The 22,323-nt window shown below is 43.3% G+C and overlaps 2 protein-coding genes across 2 annotated transcripts; one reads left to right on the top strand and one right to left on the bottom strand.

The window, feature by feature from the left end:
- Nucleotides 1-358: 358 nt before the first annotated feature.
- Nucleotides 359-10,262, bottom strand: RAC1 (Rac family small GTPase 1). Its single transcript, XM_053471227.1, has 6 exons — nucleotides 9,953-10,262; nucleotides 5,210-5,281; nucleotides 4,589-4,706; nucleotides 3,263-3,325; nucleotides 2,755-2,914; nucleotides 359-2,127 (listed from the first exon to the last, which is right to left on the bottom strand). The coding sequence occupies exons 1-6, from the start codon at nucleotides 9,985-9,987 to the stop codon at nucleotides 1,997-1,999; spliced, it is 579 nt and encodes a 192-aa protein (XP_053327202.1). The 5' UTR covers nucleotides 9,988-10,262; the 3' UTR covers nucleotides 359-1,996.
- A 77-nt stretch (nucleotides 10,263-10,339) lies between these two features.
- LOC128501668 (small integral membrane protein 10-like protein 2A) lies at nucleotides 10,340-12,073 on the top strand. The gene is made up of 2 exons (XM_053471228.1): nucleotides 10,340-10,676; nucleotides 11,936-12,073. Exons 1-2 carry the CDS (start codon nucleotides 10,494-10,496, stop codon nucleotides 11,954-11,956), a joined length of 204 nt encoding a protein of 67 aa, XP_053327203.1. The 5' UTR covers nucleotides 10,340-10,493; the 3' UTR covers nucleotides 11,957-12,073.
- The last annotated feature ends 10,250 nt before the right edge of the window (nucleotides 12,074-22,323 follow it).

Raw genomic sequence — 22,323 nt, 5'->3', positions numbered from 1 at the left:
ATTAAAAAGCTCTTTCCTAGAGTCCGATGTGCAAAACCCTGCCCAAAATGCTTTCATCAAGTATAACTTGGCAATGCTTAACATAGGCAGACAAGGATTAGTCATATCCAGAGAAACCGGGGAAAAGTTTGAAAGTGCTGTGTTTTGTAATAAAATATTCAGTTCAAAGAATAGAATGAGATCTGCGAAGGTTCGTTTGCTGAACATGCGAGGCTTAAGTGGAACAGCACCTTTAAAAAGGCGCACATTAGGCATTAACGGGGCTTCCCGGTCTCCACACCACACGCGTTCGAACGCTCTAACGTTTCCGAACAGACGATGTTCAAAAAGCGCCGCAATTAAAAAGAAGCCGATGGAATTTTTCTGTGGTTTAAGGATTTATTAATTCAAACATGCATGTAAAACACTAAATTGCATTAGCAAAAGATCAATGTAAAAACACTGTTCACAATTTCCGCAACATTCTCGAATGTTGGTTTAGTTTGTTCGCGTTGTAGTTTGTTGTTTGCAAGGTTTGCTAGTGTTTAGGGGTGTGCATTAGATCATCAACGCTTGCTCTAGAATAAAGACCTCACAGACCCAAGATATCAAAACTCATAAAAGCAATAATGATGTCACAAAATGTCACAAAATGTCACGAAAGGCGGGGGTAAAATTAGTATATGGTAACCGTGTCGGTATATCCGGCAATAGAGGAATAGGTAAGGAATATGCGTCATAAGAATGGCTAACACAAAGAGGAATTATGGGAATAGCCGCGTCACATGATTTGTACACCTAGTGTTATTATAGAAAGAAAGGCCATCAATCGCACACCTTTAAGCAAAAGTAACAAGTAGAACAGTATTAGATTTAACTGTATCAGAACTACAAAAATGCAAATTACAATAATAATCAGAAAGATATTAAAATACAAGGTATGTTTCTACGAGCAACTCAACATGGAAAGCTTGTACAGCTCAGAACCTGTGGGAATGACCATCGGAAAGAGCCCCCTCCGTTTTATTTTAGTTTTTTTTGCCGGAAAGGCACAGAAAGCGAGTCTGACGGAACCAGACCGATACACTCCACTATACAGCCGGAAGAACCTACCCCAAAAAACTGTTCTGGGCACCCCCAGCGACAAAGGGACCAAATCTAAATGCCTTACCTGAAGAAAATATATATTTATATATCACGTGTATGACCTCAAACACAGTAACGCATCAGATGTTCGTGTAGAAGCAGGGGCGCCGTTTCAATACTGCAGCTCATTCCCGATCGTTTAAAACCTGAATATTTGCTTTACATTTCAATCTTAATACAATTGTGTCCAAAAGCAGATTAGTACCCTTTAATCAGTTAACTTTATTTCAACTGAAGCGGTAAAAAGATACATAAAAGATCTAACGTTCCTAAATAACCATTTGGATTTTACAATGCAATACAGTGAATTAAGGTTAATAATGCCTTTAATATATGCAGTAAGCACCTACAACGGGCATTTCCCCCAAAGTTTATTATCTTAACAGGTACTTGTTTGTTTTTAACAAAAAAAAACTAAACCCGAGTAAAAGACAAAATGTCTTTAATATACATTATTTAACCTCCTCAGTGCCCGATAGGTGTGCAAATTGTTGTGAAGCACGGGCCGTTTATATACCTAATCACAAAGGCTTTTATAAGCAACACCATGCCTCGTGCACACCACTGGCACCTTACGGGTTAATGGCTCATGCTTGAACCAAGCTGAGTAAAGGTTTTGGCAACTCGATTAGTCTAAGCAAAGGAAAACAGATTTGCGGAGAATAAGGCTAAGTAAATTGGGTGATATTTTAGTGGAGTAAGGGGAAAAAAAATATGTTCATTTTTCTAGGATAAGAGAAACCGTTAGAATTTGATGGGCTCAAATTTTATAGGCAAAAAAATGAATTATTACAAACAGGGCTAGGAGTTGGCATTGCGAGTCTCAAGAATCCCATTTGAGCGTGCAAACTCAGACAGACGGGCGCGACGTTTACAAGATCCGGCACTTTCTCTTCCTCTTCTTGACTGGGGGTGGGCAGAGGACCGCCCGAATGGCTTCGTCAAACACCGTCTTCAGACCTCGCTGTGTAAGTGCGGAACACTCCAAGTACTTCACTGCACCTGGAAAACCATTCAAACATCTCCTTAACATATTTCACTCCCTCCTGCTTCCACGTTGGTTTTAAAAATGCATCCTATGCTCAAAGGGTTAATCCACAGCTCAGCTATACAGGTCTGTTAAGCTCACATCCATTGGTTTGTAAAAGATCCATTGGTTTGTGAAAGATCTGCATCTTATTCTCAGGCTGGGAAGGTTTACTCGTGCTAAGGGAGCAAGCTGATCATTTTACACGCTTGCGTAGTTATATTCTCTTCACTGGCAGCCCTTAGGACAAGGGTGTCCAACCTGCGGCCCTCCAGCTGCTGCAGGACTTCATCTCCCATAATGCTCTCTCGGCAAAGGAGATGTAGTCCTGCAGCAGCTGGAGGGCCGCAGGTTGGGCACCCTTGTCTAAAGAGGTATTCCCGCGCGATTAAGCAATGCTGTCCTCCAGCTATGACTCTAAGCAAAGACTCCGCACCCCTCTACTACTGTATTCCGTCTCCAGAAGGGAGTATGACATCATGCAGAGAGTACAGTCACACTTTGGGCCATTTTGTCTTTTGCACCTGAAGAGAATTTTTAGACGAAAATCCCCCCTAACAGCAAGTGGCATAAAAGGCAAAGCGTCACAAGGTTTTCCCTACCGATCTCTTTAGCCATGGCGAGTCCCTGAGGGTAGGTAATGGGTGTGAGTTTCTTCTCTTTCAGCTTTTCAATGGTGTCTTTGTCGTCTCTCAAATCAAGCTTCGTGCCTACAAGTATAATGGGTGTGTTGGGGCAATGGTGTCGCACTTCCGGGTACCACTACACAGAAAACGGGGAAGTTAGCAAACAGCACAGGTTGGAGTTACTCAGCGATCGAAATAAAACAGCAAACAGCAGAGTATCAGGGGACAGGGATCCGCGCGGCCACACAAAACATTCAGTCTGACGGATAAAGCTGCATGCGGCCTTTGTAGTGATCAGACAGCTTAACGCCGACTGACGGAGAGCAGCCAGGGCGCGCGGCGATGACCCCAGAGCCTACCGATTATAACGACTGCACAAAGCAGGCTCGACAAACTTCTACCCCACAGACGCACCCCGCCCCGGGGTATAAACACCCCGACATTCCTATTCACTCATCAAAACCAAAGGGGAGCGTGACGTTACCTTGGCACGGACGTTTTCAAACGATGCAGGGCTCACGAGTGAAAAGCAAATTAAGAATACATCCTGGGGGGGAAAAAACAAAAAACATTTATATGGAGCAGATCACCAGCTAGCACCACCTCACCCCTTAAATGCATAACTACGGCTCTACGGGTGGTATATTCCATCGGTCACGTGCGCCATTGATCATTGTCTCTGCGGTCTATATGAATCAGTGTGGGTAAATATCTATAGCAGTATTTATTGTGTTCAGTCACAACTAAGTCTGTCTGTCTGTCAATCCTGAGCGCCATCCAACACTTAACACGGAGGGTCAATAAACAGCTGAAAGCATAATTGGGAGAAGGCCAAAAAAAAAACCCCCAAAATACACAAGTTTCTGGGGTTGATAAATAACGTGCTGGGCACAACACACATTTCATGAATATTTAAGAAAGCATTATCCAATAAATCCAAAAAACTATATCTATATATATATTATATTATATATTTATGCATTTATATATGGCTGTTTATGGCAGAACCAGTTAGATGTTGGACAGCGCTGATGTGATGTAAGCTAGAGTGTGAAAAGACAGTAATAAAAGATAAGAAAGTCGCAGCAAAAGCCAACGTGGCCACTGAAAGAAGACGAGCAACAAACTAGAATCAGGGAAACGACGAATGGATTAAACATACGGACAAGAAAAGACCAAATCACTTCCTATCTGCCAATCATTGAGAATTTTAGATCAAGATGACATTAAAAGCATTAATGGTGCTCTGCATGCAAAGGGGGGACATTGCCATTTATACCCCACACCAACACAAGGTGGTTTGCGCAACGCTGAGCAGGGGGGGATTAACTCACCAAGACATTTGCGGATGGGGGGCTCGGGCTTAGGGCCTAGCAAAAAACACTCAGGTTCAAATGCTAGTGCTACATAGTTGCTCATCTCCTTTTTGGAAGAAAACGTTACCTGCAGCTTTCCCTTGGAATGCATTAATAGCTTTATATAGGTTTTATGAGCAAAATATACAGCCATACACAGGAGTCATTGTCATGCTTTAGTGTTCCTTGTGATGCTACCAAGACTACCTTACGCAATGTTTAACTTATGGTTCTATATATATATTATACACACACACACACACAAGGTGCATATCCATTCTACGAAAAGGCCTTGTTTCTCCCAGAAACACAACAGGGGCGTAAAATAGATTTATACATGTTATACGCAACATGGGAAAACCCGTTAGACCAGTCTGTAAACGTCAAAGCTAAGATTTTTTGAGAACTTCAGAGATCAAACAAGTTTCAGGTATGTGTTTTCTAAACGCCTTTACCGTTTGGGGGTAGGATAAGGGACGCAGTCTGTCGTAATCTTCCTGGCCAGCTGTATCCCACAAGCCCAAGTTCACCGGCTTCCCATCTACCATAACATTGGCAGAGTAGTTGTCAAAACTAAAAGGTGGATCAGAAAACATTCGTGTTATTTAAACATCGCTAACCCGAGAGCAGCCACTAACAGAACATAAAACAGGAGCGAGTTCACAAAGGCCAATGTTAGAGCGTCCACCCGATGTGTAAACGCCAAGACGAGGCACTTCCATAGACTTTAAATGCTTGGGAAGTTTAGGTCCCAGCATTATGTCAGGACTCTAGCTCTATAATGTGTGTATATATATGTATATGTATGTATATGTATATATATATATCTCTTAAATAAAAGGCTCGGCTGGCACAACTTACTGCCACCTACACACACGAGCCATCAATGCTGGGACAGGGAGGAGAGCGGCGTTACTGTAAGGGAGCAGGGGGCATGTATATACGGTAACCTGCGACAACTGCTCTTCTATGCTGCAGCTTGCTCATAAATCAGCCGGGTAGAACACGGTCATCATTTTACTCAGAGTGGTTAAAATACAGAAGATGTAGATTTCCGGGTACTTCTGGATACTTACACAGTTGGGATGTACTCGCCGGGGAAGGCATTGGTGGTGTAACTGATCAACAAGCAAGTTTTACCTACAGCCCTGCAAAGGAGAGACAGTGGGAAAAGTCAGCATTCATACTAAATCGGCAGCGCTCAGAAATCAGTGATACGGCGCATGCAGGTGGACCGGAGACGCCCTCAACGCGATGGATTCAGCTGGATAAGAGGCTGCGTGAAAAAATTCATTGGAAATACATTAATGTGGGGTTCACTGCCGTGCGCATGACTTTTACCAACGTGGATTCGCCGGCCGATCCATCCGTGGTCTGTTAATATCAGAGCTTAAAACCCTCATGCGCTTCCTACTGTATTTCCTGCTAATAAACGTGGATTCACTCGCTATTAACAGAGGCCCGAGGCTCACAGATGAGCAGCCCATCCCCCACCCCACGGATTCCAGTTCAGAGTCCCGCTGCGTTATTGATATTTTGCGTGATTTTTATGTTCTGTAAGCGTCACGCTGCTGTGAAACCGGCGTTTATTGGCAGGTTATCAGAGCACCTTTGATAATACACCAGAAGAGACCATATGACGGTATAACATTAACCCCACTGGTACCCAAAGCACAGTAACCACCGCTTCCCGTACCATCTATTATAAAACTATTTAATCTCTTTTAAGGTATAAAATGCCCCAAACATTCTGATTACGGAACCAGTTTGTCAGTATTTATAGTCATTTTAATAAAAACTCTTTCCTAAGAAGGAAGTAAATGCCATTATTTCACAGACCTTACTGGAAATTCCCTTAATGTTACTTCTACTTTCACCCAGTCCCTCGCTGGAGGCGCAGCAAGCGGCGATCGAGTAACAGACCATTGCTGCTGTAAGAATGATTTCATGGGCTGTTGCTATACGATGCATCATTCATCGCGTAGTCGAAGTACAGGAATGTGACGTTATCGAGGGGCGCATAAAACTCCAGTCTTCATGCACCACAGACAGGCCACAATTACTGACCCAAACTAAAGCAGGGCCACCCAATTCAACATTAAAGTACTTGTTCTCTCACACACTGAATCCCGGCTTACTTGTGGCCCTTAACCTCTGGGTTTCATTTCCATTACGTTCCATGTTGGCCGCCATTGTAGTCAGTGGTGATATTTTGAGCGACTTTCCCTGCACAATCACACTGAGCTACTAGTTGATTTTTGTGGGAGTCCTTTTTAACCCCTTAGCGCTCAGACATATCAAAGGGGCAATAATACCCGATATCAGTTATTTATGTCTCAGCCTACCGGGTCTAAATACTCAATAACAGAAGCAGATAAACCGCAAACTTTCTTCATTGGTAAAGGTGTTTTGTACTCGATTGTTCCCCAAACATTTTATTCAAAGCCAGCTTATTAGCACCATATTAAATAAAATGACACCCACTGGTTGGTAATGTAGAGACCACCGATACATGCACTTAATGGGACAATAGTTACAGGGTCCCCGGAGCCTCGCTTCAATTCACACTACAGAAGTGATATCCCAGAGACCGTACCGTATATATGAGCGTTTCTAACACCTTGTATAAGCAGGGGCCACACATTCATATTTAAGCCTCTTGAAAGACCCTGCACGGCCCACCACAAGACTCCATGCATACGAGAACACGTCTTTATAAAAAGATGGCGCTATGGAAATACAAGCTGGTATTTATCGCTCCTTCCCACAATTATCTGATTACAGAAGGGGAAGGGAGACGGGAAAACAGCGAAAGGACAGCAGATGCCATCCACATAGCATTTCATTCACAATGCGTGCCCTGATAATACAGGGTAAGAGTCTGGGCTGATACCGCGGAGCATTCCTTAACACCGCTATCTACTGGATCCAGAAGGCCGGGGAGGGAATATCTGCCGCTATCTGACTCATGAAACAGATGTGCCTCAAATTAACACATAATCACAATGTGTAAATCTGGCTTAGTGTCAAAGCACAACCACTCAATGCACCGTACAAAAGCACATCACTGCGGCCTAGCAGGCTCGGGGGAGGGGAAGTAATGATTTATTTATATATTTAACACTAACAGTGCCACAGCCACGACAACAAGCAATACCCCGATCATTCCTCACTAAAAAGCAATATATTTGTCATGAATGAAGCTCACACTGCAGCGCTGGGGTTTGTGTAAAACTTAAGCCTCAACGCCTGCATACAAAAGAGTTATTGTTAACGACAGCCATACATACACGGCCCCAACAATTACCCCGACTCCTGAGCGTGAGAGACAGCAATGCTGCCCTGTGATGACTTTACGAGGGGTTAGTTGGGACCCTCCATCCAGCATCTTATAGCTTGCTGTGCGAGTATCTAAAGGGCACCGACGGCAGACAGTGTACCGGAGCAGCCTAACGAGATGTACCGAGAACCCTTCCAGCAGGGTAATAAAGCAAAGCGCATACTGAAGTATTTAGCAAGGAGTATGTAGTATGTAGTATTTATCAGGTTCAGTTGCATGCGCCACCGCATCTCATTCCGTTTACACTTAAATCCTTTTCTCCATTTCGCTTTTTCCGGTTATGCCAGTAAAAGGTTTGTGACTTCAACACAAAAGCGCACACAGCAGCTCTGTTGGCGGCGACTGATCTGGTGTATTCGGGGACATCCGTGATAAAGGAGCGATTTACAGAAGATGACGTTGTGCCCCCCGGTCACAGCGACACAGAGGGGGGCTGTAAACTAGACTATTGCACATGGAAGACAAAAATATTCTCTTTCTTTAACTCAACCGCCTTCCAAAGCTGGTACGAGACCCTAATGATAAACAGTTACCCACCGCACACAGCAAAAACAGAGAAACGGGGAGCACAGAAAGCACAAGACACATACACATTCAGATTCCCGGGTCACTGCTAGAATAATAATCAATACACAAAACAGAGCGAGAATTCAGCGAATACCTTTCAAAAACATTGAAATACGTACTGGCATAAATACTGGGGATTCTGTCACATTACACGGCCATATACTGTTAAACCCTCTGATTCAGCTCCTTGGTGAGCAATAAAGCCATGAAGAAAATACATAGGATTCGCCAAACTTGGGGTACTTTGATGAAAATAACTTTATGGCTGAGATACACGTCTTTTGAATGGTATTCGGCAAAATTCTTGCTTTGTTTGCAGAGTAATGCAGTGGGAGCGGGCCGGGGGCAGCACGCGCTCCCCGCATCCTCACGGAAGCACAAGCCGCCTCTCACATTAAAGGAAATGTTATTCCAAACCCTACGAGCAATGACTGCCCCGTACCAGGAAACTCAACATCCATCCGTCCGTCAGCCAGCCAAAGAGCCAACAAACCACAGTCCCCACTACGGGAAGCAGCCAGAAATCCAGCGATACGGTAGGAATAAGCCTCGGGTTATCCATATGCTTACACGCTAAACATGTTGTCTTAAATGCCAAAACTGACAGATCACGTTGCCTGACCACATGAAACAGGAGAAAGCATGTCAAACGTATGCAAAGCGCTTATTACCATATAACAGACCAACATAACAGTAACGCTCCGAACAAGAACACGCTGCCAGCGGCATCAACGCTGCTGGCGTCCGTGAGGTTTGGTTTTCACACCGAAGCCCTGCCGCTGAGGAGGTTGGTCTGAGATTCCCTAATGAAATTCATTACAATAACGTTCGTATTTATACAGCGCTTCTTACAGCCCATACATTTAAAGGGCCTGATTTAGCATTTGGCTGACAAGCTTACAGTCTAGAACCCTTGGTGTCACAGAGCTGAGTACTGATACCTGAGTACTTGACCGAGACAAATCAGCAGCCATAAAAATACTTTATTTCCCTTAGACGAATACCCGGGACCCACGCACCCAAAGGTCCAAGACATTAAAACAGATGATTTTACTATTAACTCCACCTCCTGTCCGACGCGGTCAGATACCGGCACGGCTCAATCCATACAATAACCGGACAACCTGAGATTTGTCTTCTCATTTAGAGTGGAGGTCAAACCAGCGCCTGAGCTCAGCGCGTCACACAACCTATTGAATAATGTTTTCAATTATTCTGTTCTGTATCCCTAATAAATCAAAATAAACGCCCACCCCAAAATCCAGCAGTAAATACAGGCTGGAGATGGACAGGGATCCTGGGGTCAGCGCAATCAATCATTTCCCCTGGAATGCAGATGTGTAGATACTCTGCACCACTAGCCATTTTTGGATCTTAACATACCCCCCCCCTACAGCCTCCCATCATATGCACACAGCCGGGATCCCTGCCCCCACCCTCCCTCTAGCACTGTGTATACCCAGAACCTCTGTCTCATTTCCTCTGACTGGATAAACAATTGGGGGTGTTCTACCCCAGCCTGCCATAAGCTACACACCCCTCCGGCGCCGAATGACCCCATTGTGGGGTACATCGAACATGCTCCCACCCATCAGCAGCTGGATTCCATCACACCCTCCCCTTCCTAGGCCTCTGCCCTGATTTACAGCCGATGGGTGGGGGCCCCTAACAGGATCCAAGCCTTTAGGTGTGGGCCCCAAGACCGAGGCAAACGAAATGGGCAGGGTCACCAAAGAGCCTCAATGCCCCTAAATCAGGGCGTGCAATAATAAAAAAAAGGGGGTGCAGATGGCTCACTGACACTTAACCATTTAGTCGCTGCGGGGGGAGAACATAACATCTCAACTGAGCAAAAAAAAAAAAATAATAATAATAATAAAGGGATAGAAATCGAAAAATAGATGTCACTTACCCGTCCCCTACCACCACGCATTTAATGGCCTGCATGGCTGCCTTGGCGTCGAAGCTCCCGGTAGTCCGGGCGGGAAAGCCGATAGAGAGGAAAGCGCAGAGGAGGCCTAAAGTGTCTCGGGGGTAAAGCGCTGTGGCCGGGGAGTGAGTCCGGCCTCTGGTACACCGCGTACCCCTAAGACTGCACGCTGAATGGAGGCGCTAAGTGCTAATACCGCGGCCACCACCCTGCGCCCGAGCATTAAACACCTCAGCGAGATACAGGAAGCCGCTGTGTCCGCGTCACTACCGGCCTCGCCTCGAAACGCCTCGGGGACGCGCAAGGTGCGCCCTATCTCACGTGCCCGCGCAGAACGCGCGTTTGATGACGTCAGGGATTCGAGGCGCGCGCTCGTGATTGTCTGTTGTGCATGAGCGGCTCAGGACGTAGTGCCGGCTTCCGGGTCAGCTGATCCCAGCGGTGTGCGTGCTTATCCCCTGACACAGCCGGCTTCCGTCTCTCGTAGCCGGTGGGGCCTCCGTTCGGGCTGCCGCTAGTGTGTATGGCTTCCCTGTCCCAGCTGGCAGCCTGGCTCTCCCAAACCGCGGCTGTCCGGTCCTACGGGCTCGTCTCCAAAAACCTGAGCCGCTCCCTGCTGGTCTTCTTCAGACTGGCCTATAGGCTGGGGATCACGTTCCCCTATCTGTACACGATCACCTCCATGCTGCTCAACGTCAGGCTGCAGGTACCGGGCACCGGGCTGACCCCAAGTCAAAGCATTTACACGTGGGATAAGGGGTGCAAGGCTCGCTGCGTATCACGCATGCGTATAGCAAGGGGTCCGCGGGCCACACAGCTAAACACATTTTATTTCTGTGCCAGGAAAAGCAGGGAGGAAATGCGTGAGAAATAGAACGAGAAAATAGTGTTTTGGCCCATGTGGGTGTCCTTTGTTACACAGAAAAGGACAGGTTGTTGTGGTCACGCAGAGCATGATGGGAGTGTGGGTAACAGCAGCTGGTGTCTGTCACTGCCCGGGATGTGTAGCAAATCCTGTACAGAATATCCTTTTACACTTATAAGTATAAGCTAGGTGTGTATGTAACGTTTACATGGGGGTTATCCATCACCATGGCAACCACTGCTCACTCCACTGGTTCTTATGGTGATAAGAACACATTTTAAACATTGCGCCAGAATGCACACGGCGCTTTAAGCGTCTAATTAAAGAAAACATGAATGGGGTTTGGGTTGATAAAGTGAAATCTAGGCGGTGTAGCAGGGCTGCAGGTAGGCCCGACCTCTGGAGGTACAAAGGGATTCATCCTAAGGGGGTCCTTCATCTTTCCTCCAGGATCCTGATGCCCCCCATCCTCCAATATTTTTGCTACCAATAATAACAAATAAGACAAAAGCCATCAATGAAGCAGAAGCGGTGCTGTAATAGAGCTGTTCGCACAGATACATGTCTTGGCTGTAACATTAGAAAACATTTCTCTGAGAGTGAATAAGTTGAATAGCCTTCCAGCAGAAATGGTGATTTTAAACTTGCAAAGGCTAAACATAAGGGTGGTCAAGGGTGGAGTACGTTTTGGGGTCTTAACAGCAGGTATGTGGGCCAAATAGGCCTTTTCTGCCATAGGATTTGGATACATTAGGATCGTATCGTGGTTTTTTTTAGTCGTTTGGAGTAGGTTTTGCATAGAACGGCGATCCGGCAACACAGGGAATTTGTTATCCACTTCAATATCTAAGTAAAACTAAATATACACAAGTCAGACATGGTTCTCCCGGCTTCTCGTAGCCCCGGCTCTGGGGTTACCCCAAGTCCCCGGAGTGCATTTTTCTTATTTTTGATTGGCGGATGAGGAATTGAAAGTCACTCTGATGACCTCAGCCTCGTTCTTGTGTCTTTTTTCAGGTTAAACCTGAAACGATGAGTACGAGCGCTCGTTTTTTATTATCCCATGAAACTCATGTTTCTTCAAATGGTTTTTTTTTCAGGTCCACATTGAAATTCACTAAGATCCGAGAAGTTGCTGCTGAGAAAGACCTGGGCAGAAAATTAAAGACATACGAGACGTTTCATAAAATGGATGGCAAGTGCTGCGTTCATCGTGGTCAAAGCAGTGAAGGTCCTCCTGCCCCTTGTTTGCGTGGCGACGTCTCGGCTGATGGAAACATCTCATTAAACGGGGCGGAAGACTCTTTTAGGAGGTTTTCTGCACATCATCTGATGCCTCCTGATGTTATAAAGTTACATAATTCCTCATGTCTACCCCTCAGGGAATGTATTTTAATCAAAGGTCTTCCTTTGGCTGCTATTTATAGGAACATAATGGAGAAGACATTTTTTTTAGCCAGATCTGCTCATAGCTTCATGTCCTCCTCCATCCACGTTTTAGCTGACATTTTATCTGGTATTTCTAATTCATCTCGAATCGGCCTGTTTGGAAGAACCCACCTCCTGCTCCGTGACCTCAGGAACTGGCGTGACGTTGGAGATAATGCCGTCCGCTGTTCAGACTGTTGGAGGCTTCATGTTCAGAAGCTGGAGCTTCTCGCTACCGAGGCCGAGATCACTGAGAATGAGCTGCTACGTGCTAGATTGTGCCAACGTTGGTTCTTTGGCCTCATCACCTTCTTTCAGTGTCTTGATGTCTTCACCAGTGGATCATACCAACCTGTTTACTTACAGTCTAGTTCCTGTGACTTCAAAAGCAGAACATGAGGAAATGCCCCCCAGTCTAACACGTTTGGGGTCATCCCCTCAGGTCCTCACGAGTAGATCACGCCAACGTGTTTGCTCAGATAATCTAGTACCTGAAGCTCTAGAAACGAAATATGACAACATGCTTTCTGACCTACAACGTTTAGGTTCATTATCTGAACCGCTTGTATTTTCTGGATAAGCATTTTGTGCTCTCAGCTTATGGCATGTAATAGTATGGATAAAAATGGAATGTTTTATTGCCGCAACGACAAAAAAAATAATACCCACGTGCTAATTCTGGATTTTAATTTTCTAGCATGATTCTTTTACATGTTTTAATATATTTACAATGAAACTGAGCAGTATTTTTTTTTTAATGTATTTATTTTATTGTCTTTTTTGTGGCCCTAGTAAGGCCTGTAAGGGAAAAGTGCAGAATTTATGGTTTAATATATCTGCTTTAGGGCTATAGAATCTCTGCATTAAATCCAAGGGAAAAATGGTCACACTAAGGAACTCTTGCATCAATGTGGCTATTGATAACCACCTCACTAGAGTGCCCTGGTGTGCAAATTGCACAGTTTAGGCTCCAGACCCCAAAACGTCTATTTTATTTTCCAAAGTATTCTGTCTCGATAAAAGGATGAGTTCTCACAATGCTGAATTATCTTTGGCCATTCAATGCTTTAGGGGCTATTCAGAATTCTGTTGGTTTGTATGTATATTATTTTTGGTGTTTTTTTTTTTTTTTTTTATATTACCTCCTGTAATCTCAGGTATTTTTTGTTTTTACCGGATATACCAGGAAATTACTGAAAATAATTTGATCTCTATTTTGTTTTACACTTGTTTGTTAAAAAAAACAAAAGCCCAAAATGTCTAGAATGTGAAGTTCCACCTTGTGAATGTCGCACGGATTGTGTGCATATTATTATTATTTTATTTATTTTATTTTATTTTTTTTAAAACCCTGAAGGAAAGAATTGTATAAGCCAACATGTGCCTGATGTATGCCACATCATCTGATGCAGCTGTGGACCACGGGGTTGCCGTTTGGGGTGAAAAGTGCCCACTTTTGCTTGAGAGCGTTAAGAGAACATAAGGAATTGTACACCAGTGCAGAGACCTCCCGCCAGATAAGAGTTCTGGAGCTGCTAATGAACTGAAAACCAGCATTGCAAGTTTACACCGTGCATCGTTAATTATTTTTTAATTTATCAAAATATCTTTTAATACTGTTATTTTATACGCTGGCAGGTTTTTTTTTATAGTTTGAATCCTAACGTTTTAGGGATTCCTGTGCATGGAGATAAATAAAACATCTCTTTTGTCTACCATTACATCGTCATCGCTTGTGTGTTTAGTAACGGTATTTATTCTGATTGCTGTAAATTTAGGACTTTTGTTCTGAATTCACTTTGCATTTCTGAGTTCATAATTCTCCCATTTTTATCTTTTTTGTTTTGAGGTCAGTGGCTCCGCTGTGAAAAAAAACAAAAAGGTGACAAGTGCCAGAAGACCACAGTGGGCGCCAGGTCCCCTTCTTCATCTCTTTCGGGGTCACACTCCTCAAAGGGATATTCTACCCCTTCCCTCACCGGCCAGAAATCTTTGATAGAGTAAAGGTGGCCACTCCTTACTCTATCTTGGTAAGGAGCATGCCATGGTGGAGCCAGGTCCCCTGAAAAGAGTCCCAGCTCTTCCGGTGAAGAAGAGAAGTAGCTCTTCTTCACCGGAAGAGCTGGGACTCTTTTCAGGGGACCTGGCTCCACCATGGCTTTTTTAGTGTCCTTTATCAATCCAATGTTTTGTGCCATATGCAACATCAGGAACATGGCAGGCTCCTTACCAAGTCAGCACCTTCCAGGTGTCCAAAGCAGGAGAGTTGGGAGGTGACATGGTTGGACAGGTAACCAAACCTGCCTAAATGTTTAGAATGTGAGTTACAATTGCATTGAAGCCCTCCCCTGTGAATAGTTAAGAGTAGTGTTGTTTGGGGTGGGGGCAGGACCGTCCACCTACCTTACTCATCTAGCCACCTTGCAATGTGTTGAAACAAAGATATGATGTCATGACAGTGCTCTGCTTCAGTATATTACATGGTGGCTTGAGGTCTGAGTTGTAAAAGCACGGACCTCAATTGATTTCACAGCTCACTGGCTGGTCAGGGGAGACAATCTGATCTCAGTATAGACTCATGATGGCCACTGTCTGCTAAAGCAGGACTGTGCCTTAAAAATCAGGACTGCCCTACTTAAAACGGGATACTTGAGGTATCTCTATAGATGTTTTAGTAGATTTAATGCTTTAAACTGAATTTTCGTTGTAATTGGTCAATTGGATCCTTAAATGGTATATATGATGTCATATCCCCTTCAGGAGACAGGAGAGCAGTGCGGAAGTGAGTGCTGAGTGTATCCTAAGGCAGCATCCGTTTATATACACCATTGAAAGACTCAAGCAACGCTTTTTTATTGTATTGTTTGTAAAATTTACAAAAAAGAATAAAAATTTGGGAACGGGAGAAAGAAGAAATTAGTGAGCAAAATGTTAACTGAAGACACCCTTTAAATTACAGCAAACGGAATTGTTTTCCAGCTGCTGTAAAGCAAGTCCTTCAGTCACAGGGTTGTGATTCTGTTACCACCACTAGAGGTCAGTATATGGTTTCACTTCAAGACAATATTTTCAGGTGTCAGGTTTACTCGCAACTGAGGCTGTACTCTCAACCCGAGGCTGTCCTCACACAAGGAACAGCTGATAACATGTACTCACAGCTTCAAAGACCTGTCACGGCACATACACAGGGAGCCTACTGACTTAATTACCCCCCTGCTTTCAATAGAAACAGGCACAGAAGTCTCAATTTCTCATTCCAATAGTTCATGATTGGATGCAGGAAAATGCATGTGGGTTTTTTTTTTTAATTTGAGTAGACTGTCCCATCACCCCAGGTACCCAGTAACCGAAGTACCCAGCGGGGTCACGTAATGCGATATTACGTGTGTCAGACAGATTGTGACACTGAAAAACCAAGGGGAGCTGGGGCCCGGTTTTCTGGTGAGGAAGGCAGTTTGGTAGCCCTTCTGAGCGGCCCCCCTCCTCTAGTCACTGTTTTAGTGGTCCCAACCCTTGCGGGAAGGGACCAAGAAGATCCAGCCCTCCTGCAGGCCTTATCCGGGGGGGAAGGAGGGGGCCGCATATTCATTGTGGAGTGCGACTCCTGAAGAAAATGAAGAAGGGGACCTAGTGTCCGCCGTGGCCTTACAGCACGCTTGGCAAGAGTCACCTTTTGGGTCACTTCACCCGGAGTCTGCAGGCAAAACCTGGAAAGTTCCCGGGGATGCTAGTGTGCAATCAAAAAATGGTGGTGCCACAGTGTAAAGTGTTTCTCACACTACAGAACCCACTCGTATGCATTTGCCCCTTTTCTCCACTCACCACCTAAATCCCTGCAAGAGTTGTGATCACTGAACACATCTCCAGTAAAACCTCAGAAACCAATACGCAAAGATGGAAAGCAGCAGGGTTGCAGCTTCTACCTCTGGTAAGTCCTTCTTTTTTTGTTTTTCAAGAATGCATATTAAAATACTTACATAGTCAGTTAATATGCATTCTGCTTTGGTGGGGCTGTCAGGGACTGTAAACTGTTATATTAAAAATGACGTCACTATTCCTTTAATTTAGCTTCATTTGTCCATTAACCACCAGAGGGAGCTGGAGAGCAAGCAAAGTCACAATGTAACCTGCAATTTATATCATAGAATGTAAAGTTTAATTTAAAAAGCAAAAAGAACAAAGAAAAGAAACCAATAAAGTATACATTAAAAGTTACATTTAATTGGTTTCTTTTCTTTGTTCTCTTTGATTTTTGGATTTCCAGCTACAGGTTAACCCCTTGTTGCCTTGCTTTATGCATTTAAGTATGAATTAAACTTCAATTTAAGTAAAATAAAACTATTATTCCTGGTAAATGTTTTTTTATATATATTTTTTTTACCCAGAGCTATGGGGTGGCCCCCAGCTATTAAGAGGGCCCTTTGAAACTGACACCTATGGCATCTTCTGCTAATGCCCTTTTGTGATTATTTATTACCAGGCTGACACAAGAGGTTTGATATCACATAATTATTTACGACACATTGTGTGTATTTGCCCCATAATATAAATGCATATAACTGCACTGTATTCAAACATGCGCAGTGATCTGGGACACAGCCTTTTGGATTCATAGAAGGGTACAAACAGGGAGAAGGGGCCCTGTAACAGCTAGCAGGGGAAACAAGCCTATTAGGATATTGAAAGGTATTAAAACATTGTATTTTCTCTAATTTCCTGGCTTGTCGTATATATACAGGAGGCGGGTATAACGGTTACAGTTTGTCCTGAATACAGTATTTGCCCAGCAGTTCCAGTCAAGCTGTCTGGATGAATCAATTTCCAGTTCTGTCTCTCTAATTGCTTTTATAATAATTACTTTCTGTTCTGTGGCAGCTGCCTATTCATCCAAAATGAGAGCATTTGGCTCCGTCTCATCCTCTTTAAGCAGTAATTGTACATGCAATATACATTTTTAGACTATTAATATATCATGTCAATTATTAATATATTATTTATTGAGAGAGCCTGAAATATATATATATGAAAAGCGAGTGATCATACAGGGACCGTTATCAAGGACTTTCTGCGTGGACTAAAATGCTCCTGACCATTGGTGAAATTTAGATAAATATCAAGGGAGGAAAGAGGGACTGTCCTTTCTAAAGGAGGACAGTTGGAAGTTGTGTCAGTGAGTGAGTACCATCACACCTCTTCACTAAGCATTCACTAAGCACATGGGGTTGATGAGATCAATTGCACTGTAATGTCACGTACAATGTTGACCTAAAACTCACAATTTAGTGAATAAACCCCTCTCTCGGAAAGCTGTTCAGCCGCAAGTAAAATAAGGTTTGTGAAATGTGGCTTAATTAGTTGCCAGACATGGATCCGTCAACCAATCGTGGCATTACTGCCCCTTTAAATGACATGACCCTCCTCCTCCATAGTCGTACGATTCTTGCCGCTGACTAGCTTTTTATTTATATGCATGGATATGGAAGATGTGGATCACAGGTATATGATTGTACACACCAAGCACTCTCTACGCTTGTAGAAATGTGGGACAGAGATGAGAAGGACCCATGGATGAAGATCTCAAAGTAAACACAATAAAATCTACTTTAGTCACAAAATATATTGTCATATAAAGTAGGGCACCAGTGATTTGAGGTCATCCTCGAACAGAATGCTTTCACAGGTCTCTCCCTTTAATCCTCTTTTAGTTAATAGCCTTGCCGTGTTTGTTAATGAAATGATCACGATTTTGGGATTTGGGGATTTTTTCGGCAACGTCTGGTACAAATATCCCCAGCCAACGTTTCTATGTCACCCTGAGGAGATTCCGGACGTTCCCCTTGGATTGTAGCCTTTTGTCTTTCTCCTAAACCTGGAGACCTGCTTTTACAGCGTTATCCTATCAACGAAAAACAGATAAATTTAACCTAATTTGTAGAGAACAGAAACACAGAATTTGACGGCAGGTAAGACCCGTTTATCCCATCTAGTCTGCTCATTGTTCCTGACATAAAGACTCAAACTAATCAGTCCTTGGTCTCGTTTTAGATTCAGGCTAGCCCAGTGCCTTTCCCATGCATATTTAATTCCCTCACTGTATCAACCTCTGCCACTTCTATTTGGAGGCTGTTCTACTGATCTACCACCCTCTCTGTAAAGTATACTCGGCAATGCTGTACATTGTAAAAAGCTGGAAATACGTGAAGGCATTTCATTAAGTTCATATGGCAGTTTCTATAAAGAGGAAATGGAAGAATGACGACACAGGAAGTATAAGATATCCATAAGGGTGTGTTAAAAATGAATAAATAAATACACTATGTTAAGTATATATTAAAAATGGTGAAGAAAATAACAATAATTTATTTTGCGGCAATCATTCTAGAAAGTGCAGGCCCTCACGTGCGCTATACACTGCAGTGAACATCTATCTACAGGCCAGTCCCAGAGGGATCCCCAACCAGCAGATCCTTCACAGTAACTGACAGACCAAACCCTCCTCCATACAGCCCGTCGGTCCTCCATAAATACACGACAGAAAGAGTATGTCTGGAAGAATATGAATTTTATTTGATTTGTCCTGACGCAGGGTTATATGCAGGACGAACGGCCATTAAAGTCATCACACTGACATAATGATTTAAACCAAATGGAAGTCTTTGGTAGTCGAAAGGGGTCACCTACAGTATTAGCTAATGTAGGTCCAGCTCAATCAGTGCTCTTGTTGAGAGTGTTGGTACACATATTGGATAACTTCTGGAAGAGGTCCACCATAAGCCACCAGAAAAGAGTCCACCACCACACCTGGAAAGGGCACAAATGCCTTTTACTTAAGGAGGGATCAATAGATTTGGGAAGATGAAGTATGAGGAAAGGAATTTTCTCAACAAGATTTAAGGGGGGGGGTGAAAAACACATTAATGAAATGAGAGAAGGAAAAAGTTTGTGAGAGAGTGAGGGTATCAGGGAGGTTAAGCAAGTTAAGGGATGAGTGTTGACATGCAGTGTATAGGGGATAAAGTGGGAGACAAACTGCTAATAATGGTTATAATGTTATAAATATGTGAGAAAGGGCTAAAAAATGGTAGGGGGATGAGGTTAATGTGGGAGGTTTGAAACAATTTAACATGAACAATGAAGCCTCATAAGAAAGAGTCATGCTTGGAGTTGCTTGGAGTTAAATATGGTATATTTGGTCAAAAGTTTCTATACAATCCCCTAAGACAGTTCCCGGCCAAGGAAGGATCAAATAGATTTGGGGAAATGAGGATTGGTGAAGGAATTTTCTCAAAAAGAATTAAGAGAGAGAGGAGAAAAACAGGTTAACGGGATAGAAAAGGGAAAAAAGCATGAGGGACAACCAAGGGATGAGAAAGGTAAAACGGGTTAAGGAGAAAGGACAGTGGGATGAGTGTAGAAGGGTTAAGGGATGATAGAATATATGAGGAGGGGGTATGGGGGGTATGATGGGAAATAGGAGACAGAGGTTAATGTGGGAGGGTTGATTTAACAGGAAAGACAAAGGCTAATGAAAAAGATTCATCTGGGAAGGTAAAATAAATGTGGTCCAGCAGTTACTACAAAACCTAGGCCAGTTTTTGACCAAGATCTGCCACTGTCACTCCCTGTGGCCTTGTGCAGAGCATCCGGTATAAAACAAACTTGTTGGTGCCCTGAAAATTAAGAACAGCCCATGGGGCAAATGCCCCTCTGGTCACGCTTGCCGGCCCTTTGTTTGATAAATGAGAATTCGAGCAGTAGCCGGAATCAGGAGCCACTATTAGCAGCCAGTCAGGTCTAATCACATGCAGATGTTCCTCATCTACAGATGTGCCCTGAAGTAACTCCGGTCCTGCTTCCTGCAGCACGCTGGCATCACAGGGGAAGCAAACAGTGATGTTCTTGTTGTGACAGGCACTTTGGGCCGGACCCCTGAGACTGTGATGTATCAAAGCTAATCAGGGCAACGAGGCAGGGGGTAGGGTGTGAGCCCAGCACAGCAGCTGCCAAACACTACTCCAGCAGCTGATATCTGACTTGACCCCACCAATTAGTGTTAATTGTCACCATCCCTTAAATAATCGACACGGCCCCACAAAGCACTGGGTTCTATTAATTGCGGATGCACTTACAATCTATCTATCTATCTATCTATCTATCTATCTATCCATCAATATATCTGTCGCTATCGATCTATCTGTCAATACATTAGCTTCATTGTAAACTGCCATATACAATATCATTAAATAAAACAAGTGTCTTTGATGATAACACAAGAACTTTATTTATGACATCAAACACATTTGGGTGGTTTAACTCCAGTTTAACAAATCCACCACACAGGAGATTTTTATTATTTTTTTTATCTTGATGGATGATGGCAGTTCTTTAAATATCGTAAAAGAGGACTTTCTCTTCTTTTTTTATGCTGCATCGTTTTTTTTTATGGCCTGATGACTTAAGTATCTATGCGTGAATAAGCAGACATTTGAACAATAAAAGAAGCATTTTAATTGTTTTATGGAGGTTTTTTTTGGATCAGGATGATTTTGACTTGTTACAATTCTAAGGTGTAAAAGTTACCAATAATTCTTAATGTAAATGTATTGCTCTTGCTATGCACTTCATTGTGATATTTAAGCAGAGGCATATTTACGTGGGATGTTGCCCTATGTCTGACCCAGCCGCCCCCTCTCACTGAAGAGTGCGGAGATATGATGTCATCTAAAAGCACGGTCTCCATGGTATAAATGGGCTGGTTGGGGAGATGAGAGATCTCCCTTGTAACTGCCTCATTGAGCAGCGGCACACTGGGGAGCCCGATAGTCCAAGAGGATGATCTGCCCTTTAGTTTTGCAGCGGGGACTGCTGCTCCTGGACCTGTCAACTAGAATACATCAATGCTGCAGAGCACTGCGATATACTCATACCCAGCAAACCTTCTGAGCTCTTACAAAAGAGGGACAAAGGGTCTATCTTATATATTCTAATATGATTAGAAGTAACTGTATGAGTATTCATGAGTATTCATGAGTATACAGTATTCATGAGTGTCCCTTCTTGGAACATTTAAATAATTTTTCTCATATAAGAAATGCCTGACCCCTGAACAAGTTTCAGACATTCTGGCAAGTATTGAAGCCACATTACTAAAATGAAACACAGAGACTGCCTCGGATCCCCTAGAACAAGCTCTAGCCAGTGATAGGGTAGGTGGAAGGAGATTTGAGGCCAGGGGTGTAACATCCCTTTATTTATCCCAAGCTATTTAGAATTCCTTTGCTTTATTGACTTCAACCATGTTTGACGGAAAGCTTTTTCATGGACTCTTTCTGTTCTAAAAAAAAACCCCCAGTGTTAATATCTACATTATACTTTTATAAAGCATCTGCAAATTCTAAATGTATTATTCACCAAGTGTTCGTTGTCTAATATGTTCTTTTTTGTGATTCTGAAAATGATCGCATAAAATGACGGTTAATTTCCCTCCAGCTGGTTATGATCCTGGCTCTTATTGTACGATGTTTTGGATGTGTCGCAGTTATTTCAGTCTGGTCGGTGGTTTTGCCTCTTGTGGGTAAGTTGAAGCCAAAGAATGGAGAAGAACATTTTATGACTTCCTCCTGACATTGCTATTAGTTATAATAACTTCCTGATAACATTACGTCCCAGAGCTCAGCATGTGTACTAAACGTGTCACTGGAAGCTGTGGATCATATCACGCAAGTACACAAACCTTGATATATTTTATGACTTGTGAAATAAAGAAAGTGGTCTTTTAACTCCTCATACGTGTTCAGAGCCCCATGCCCTGAAAGTGCTCCCATTAATATCATTGGGAGCACTTTCCTGCCAATGATTGGCTGCTTCACCATCATAATACAATTTCAACTTGATAAATAAATTGATAATAGATCATACTATATATATATAAATAAATATATATAATAAATTATGTTTTTCAGAGCCGTATAATAAGCTTCCATTTTTACAGGGAATGGTAACAGTGTTTGTAATCGTTTTGTTTTTCGGTGCTCTGCGGCGCGTTTGGAAAGGATTTGCT

Source organism: Spea bombifrons, chromosome 7 (assembly GCF_027358695.1).
Source record: "Spea bombifrons isolate aSpeBom1 chromosome 7, aSpeBom1.2.pri, whole genome shotgun sequence".
NCBI classification, from domain to species: domain Eukaryota; kingdom Metazoa; phylum Chordata; class Amphibia; order Anura; family Pelobatidae; genus Spea; species Spea bombifrons.
The sequence above is the reverse complement of the archived record's forward strand: the minus strand, read 5'-3'. Positions and strand labels throughout refer to the sequence as shown.

Excerpts from the sequence above, each read along its gene's own strand:
- RAC1 (XM_053471227.1), bottom strand. The coding sequence starts at position 9,987 with ATGCAGGCCATTAAATGCGTGGTGGTAGGGGACGG. Across the intron at positions 5,282-9,952 it reads TGCGTGGTGGTAGGGGACGG|GGCTGTAGGTAAAACTTGCT; the intron begins GTAAGTGACATC and ends TCTCCTTTGCAG. Across the intron at positions 3,326-4,588 it reads CCTTATCCTACCCCCAAACG|GATGTATTCTTAATTTGCTT; the intron begins GTAAAGGCGTTT and ends TTTCCCCCCCAG.
- LOC128501668 (XM_053471228.1), top strand. The coding sequence starts at position 10,494 with ATGGCTTCCCTGTCCCAGCTGGCAGCCTGGCTCTCCCAAACCGCGGCT. Across the intron at positions 10,677-11,935 it reads TGCTCAACGTCAGGCTGCAG|GTCCACATTGAAATTCACTA; the intron begins GTACCGGGCACC and ends TTTTTTTTTCAG.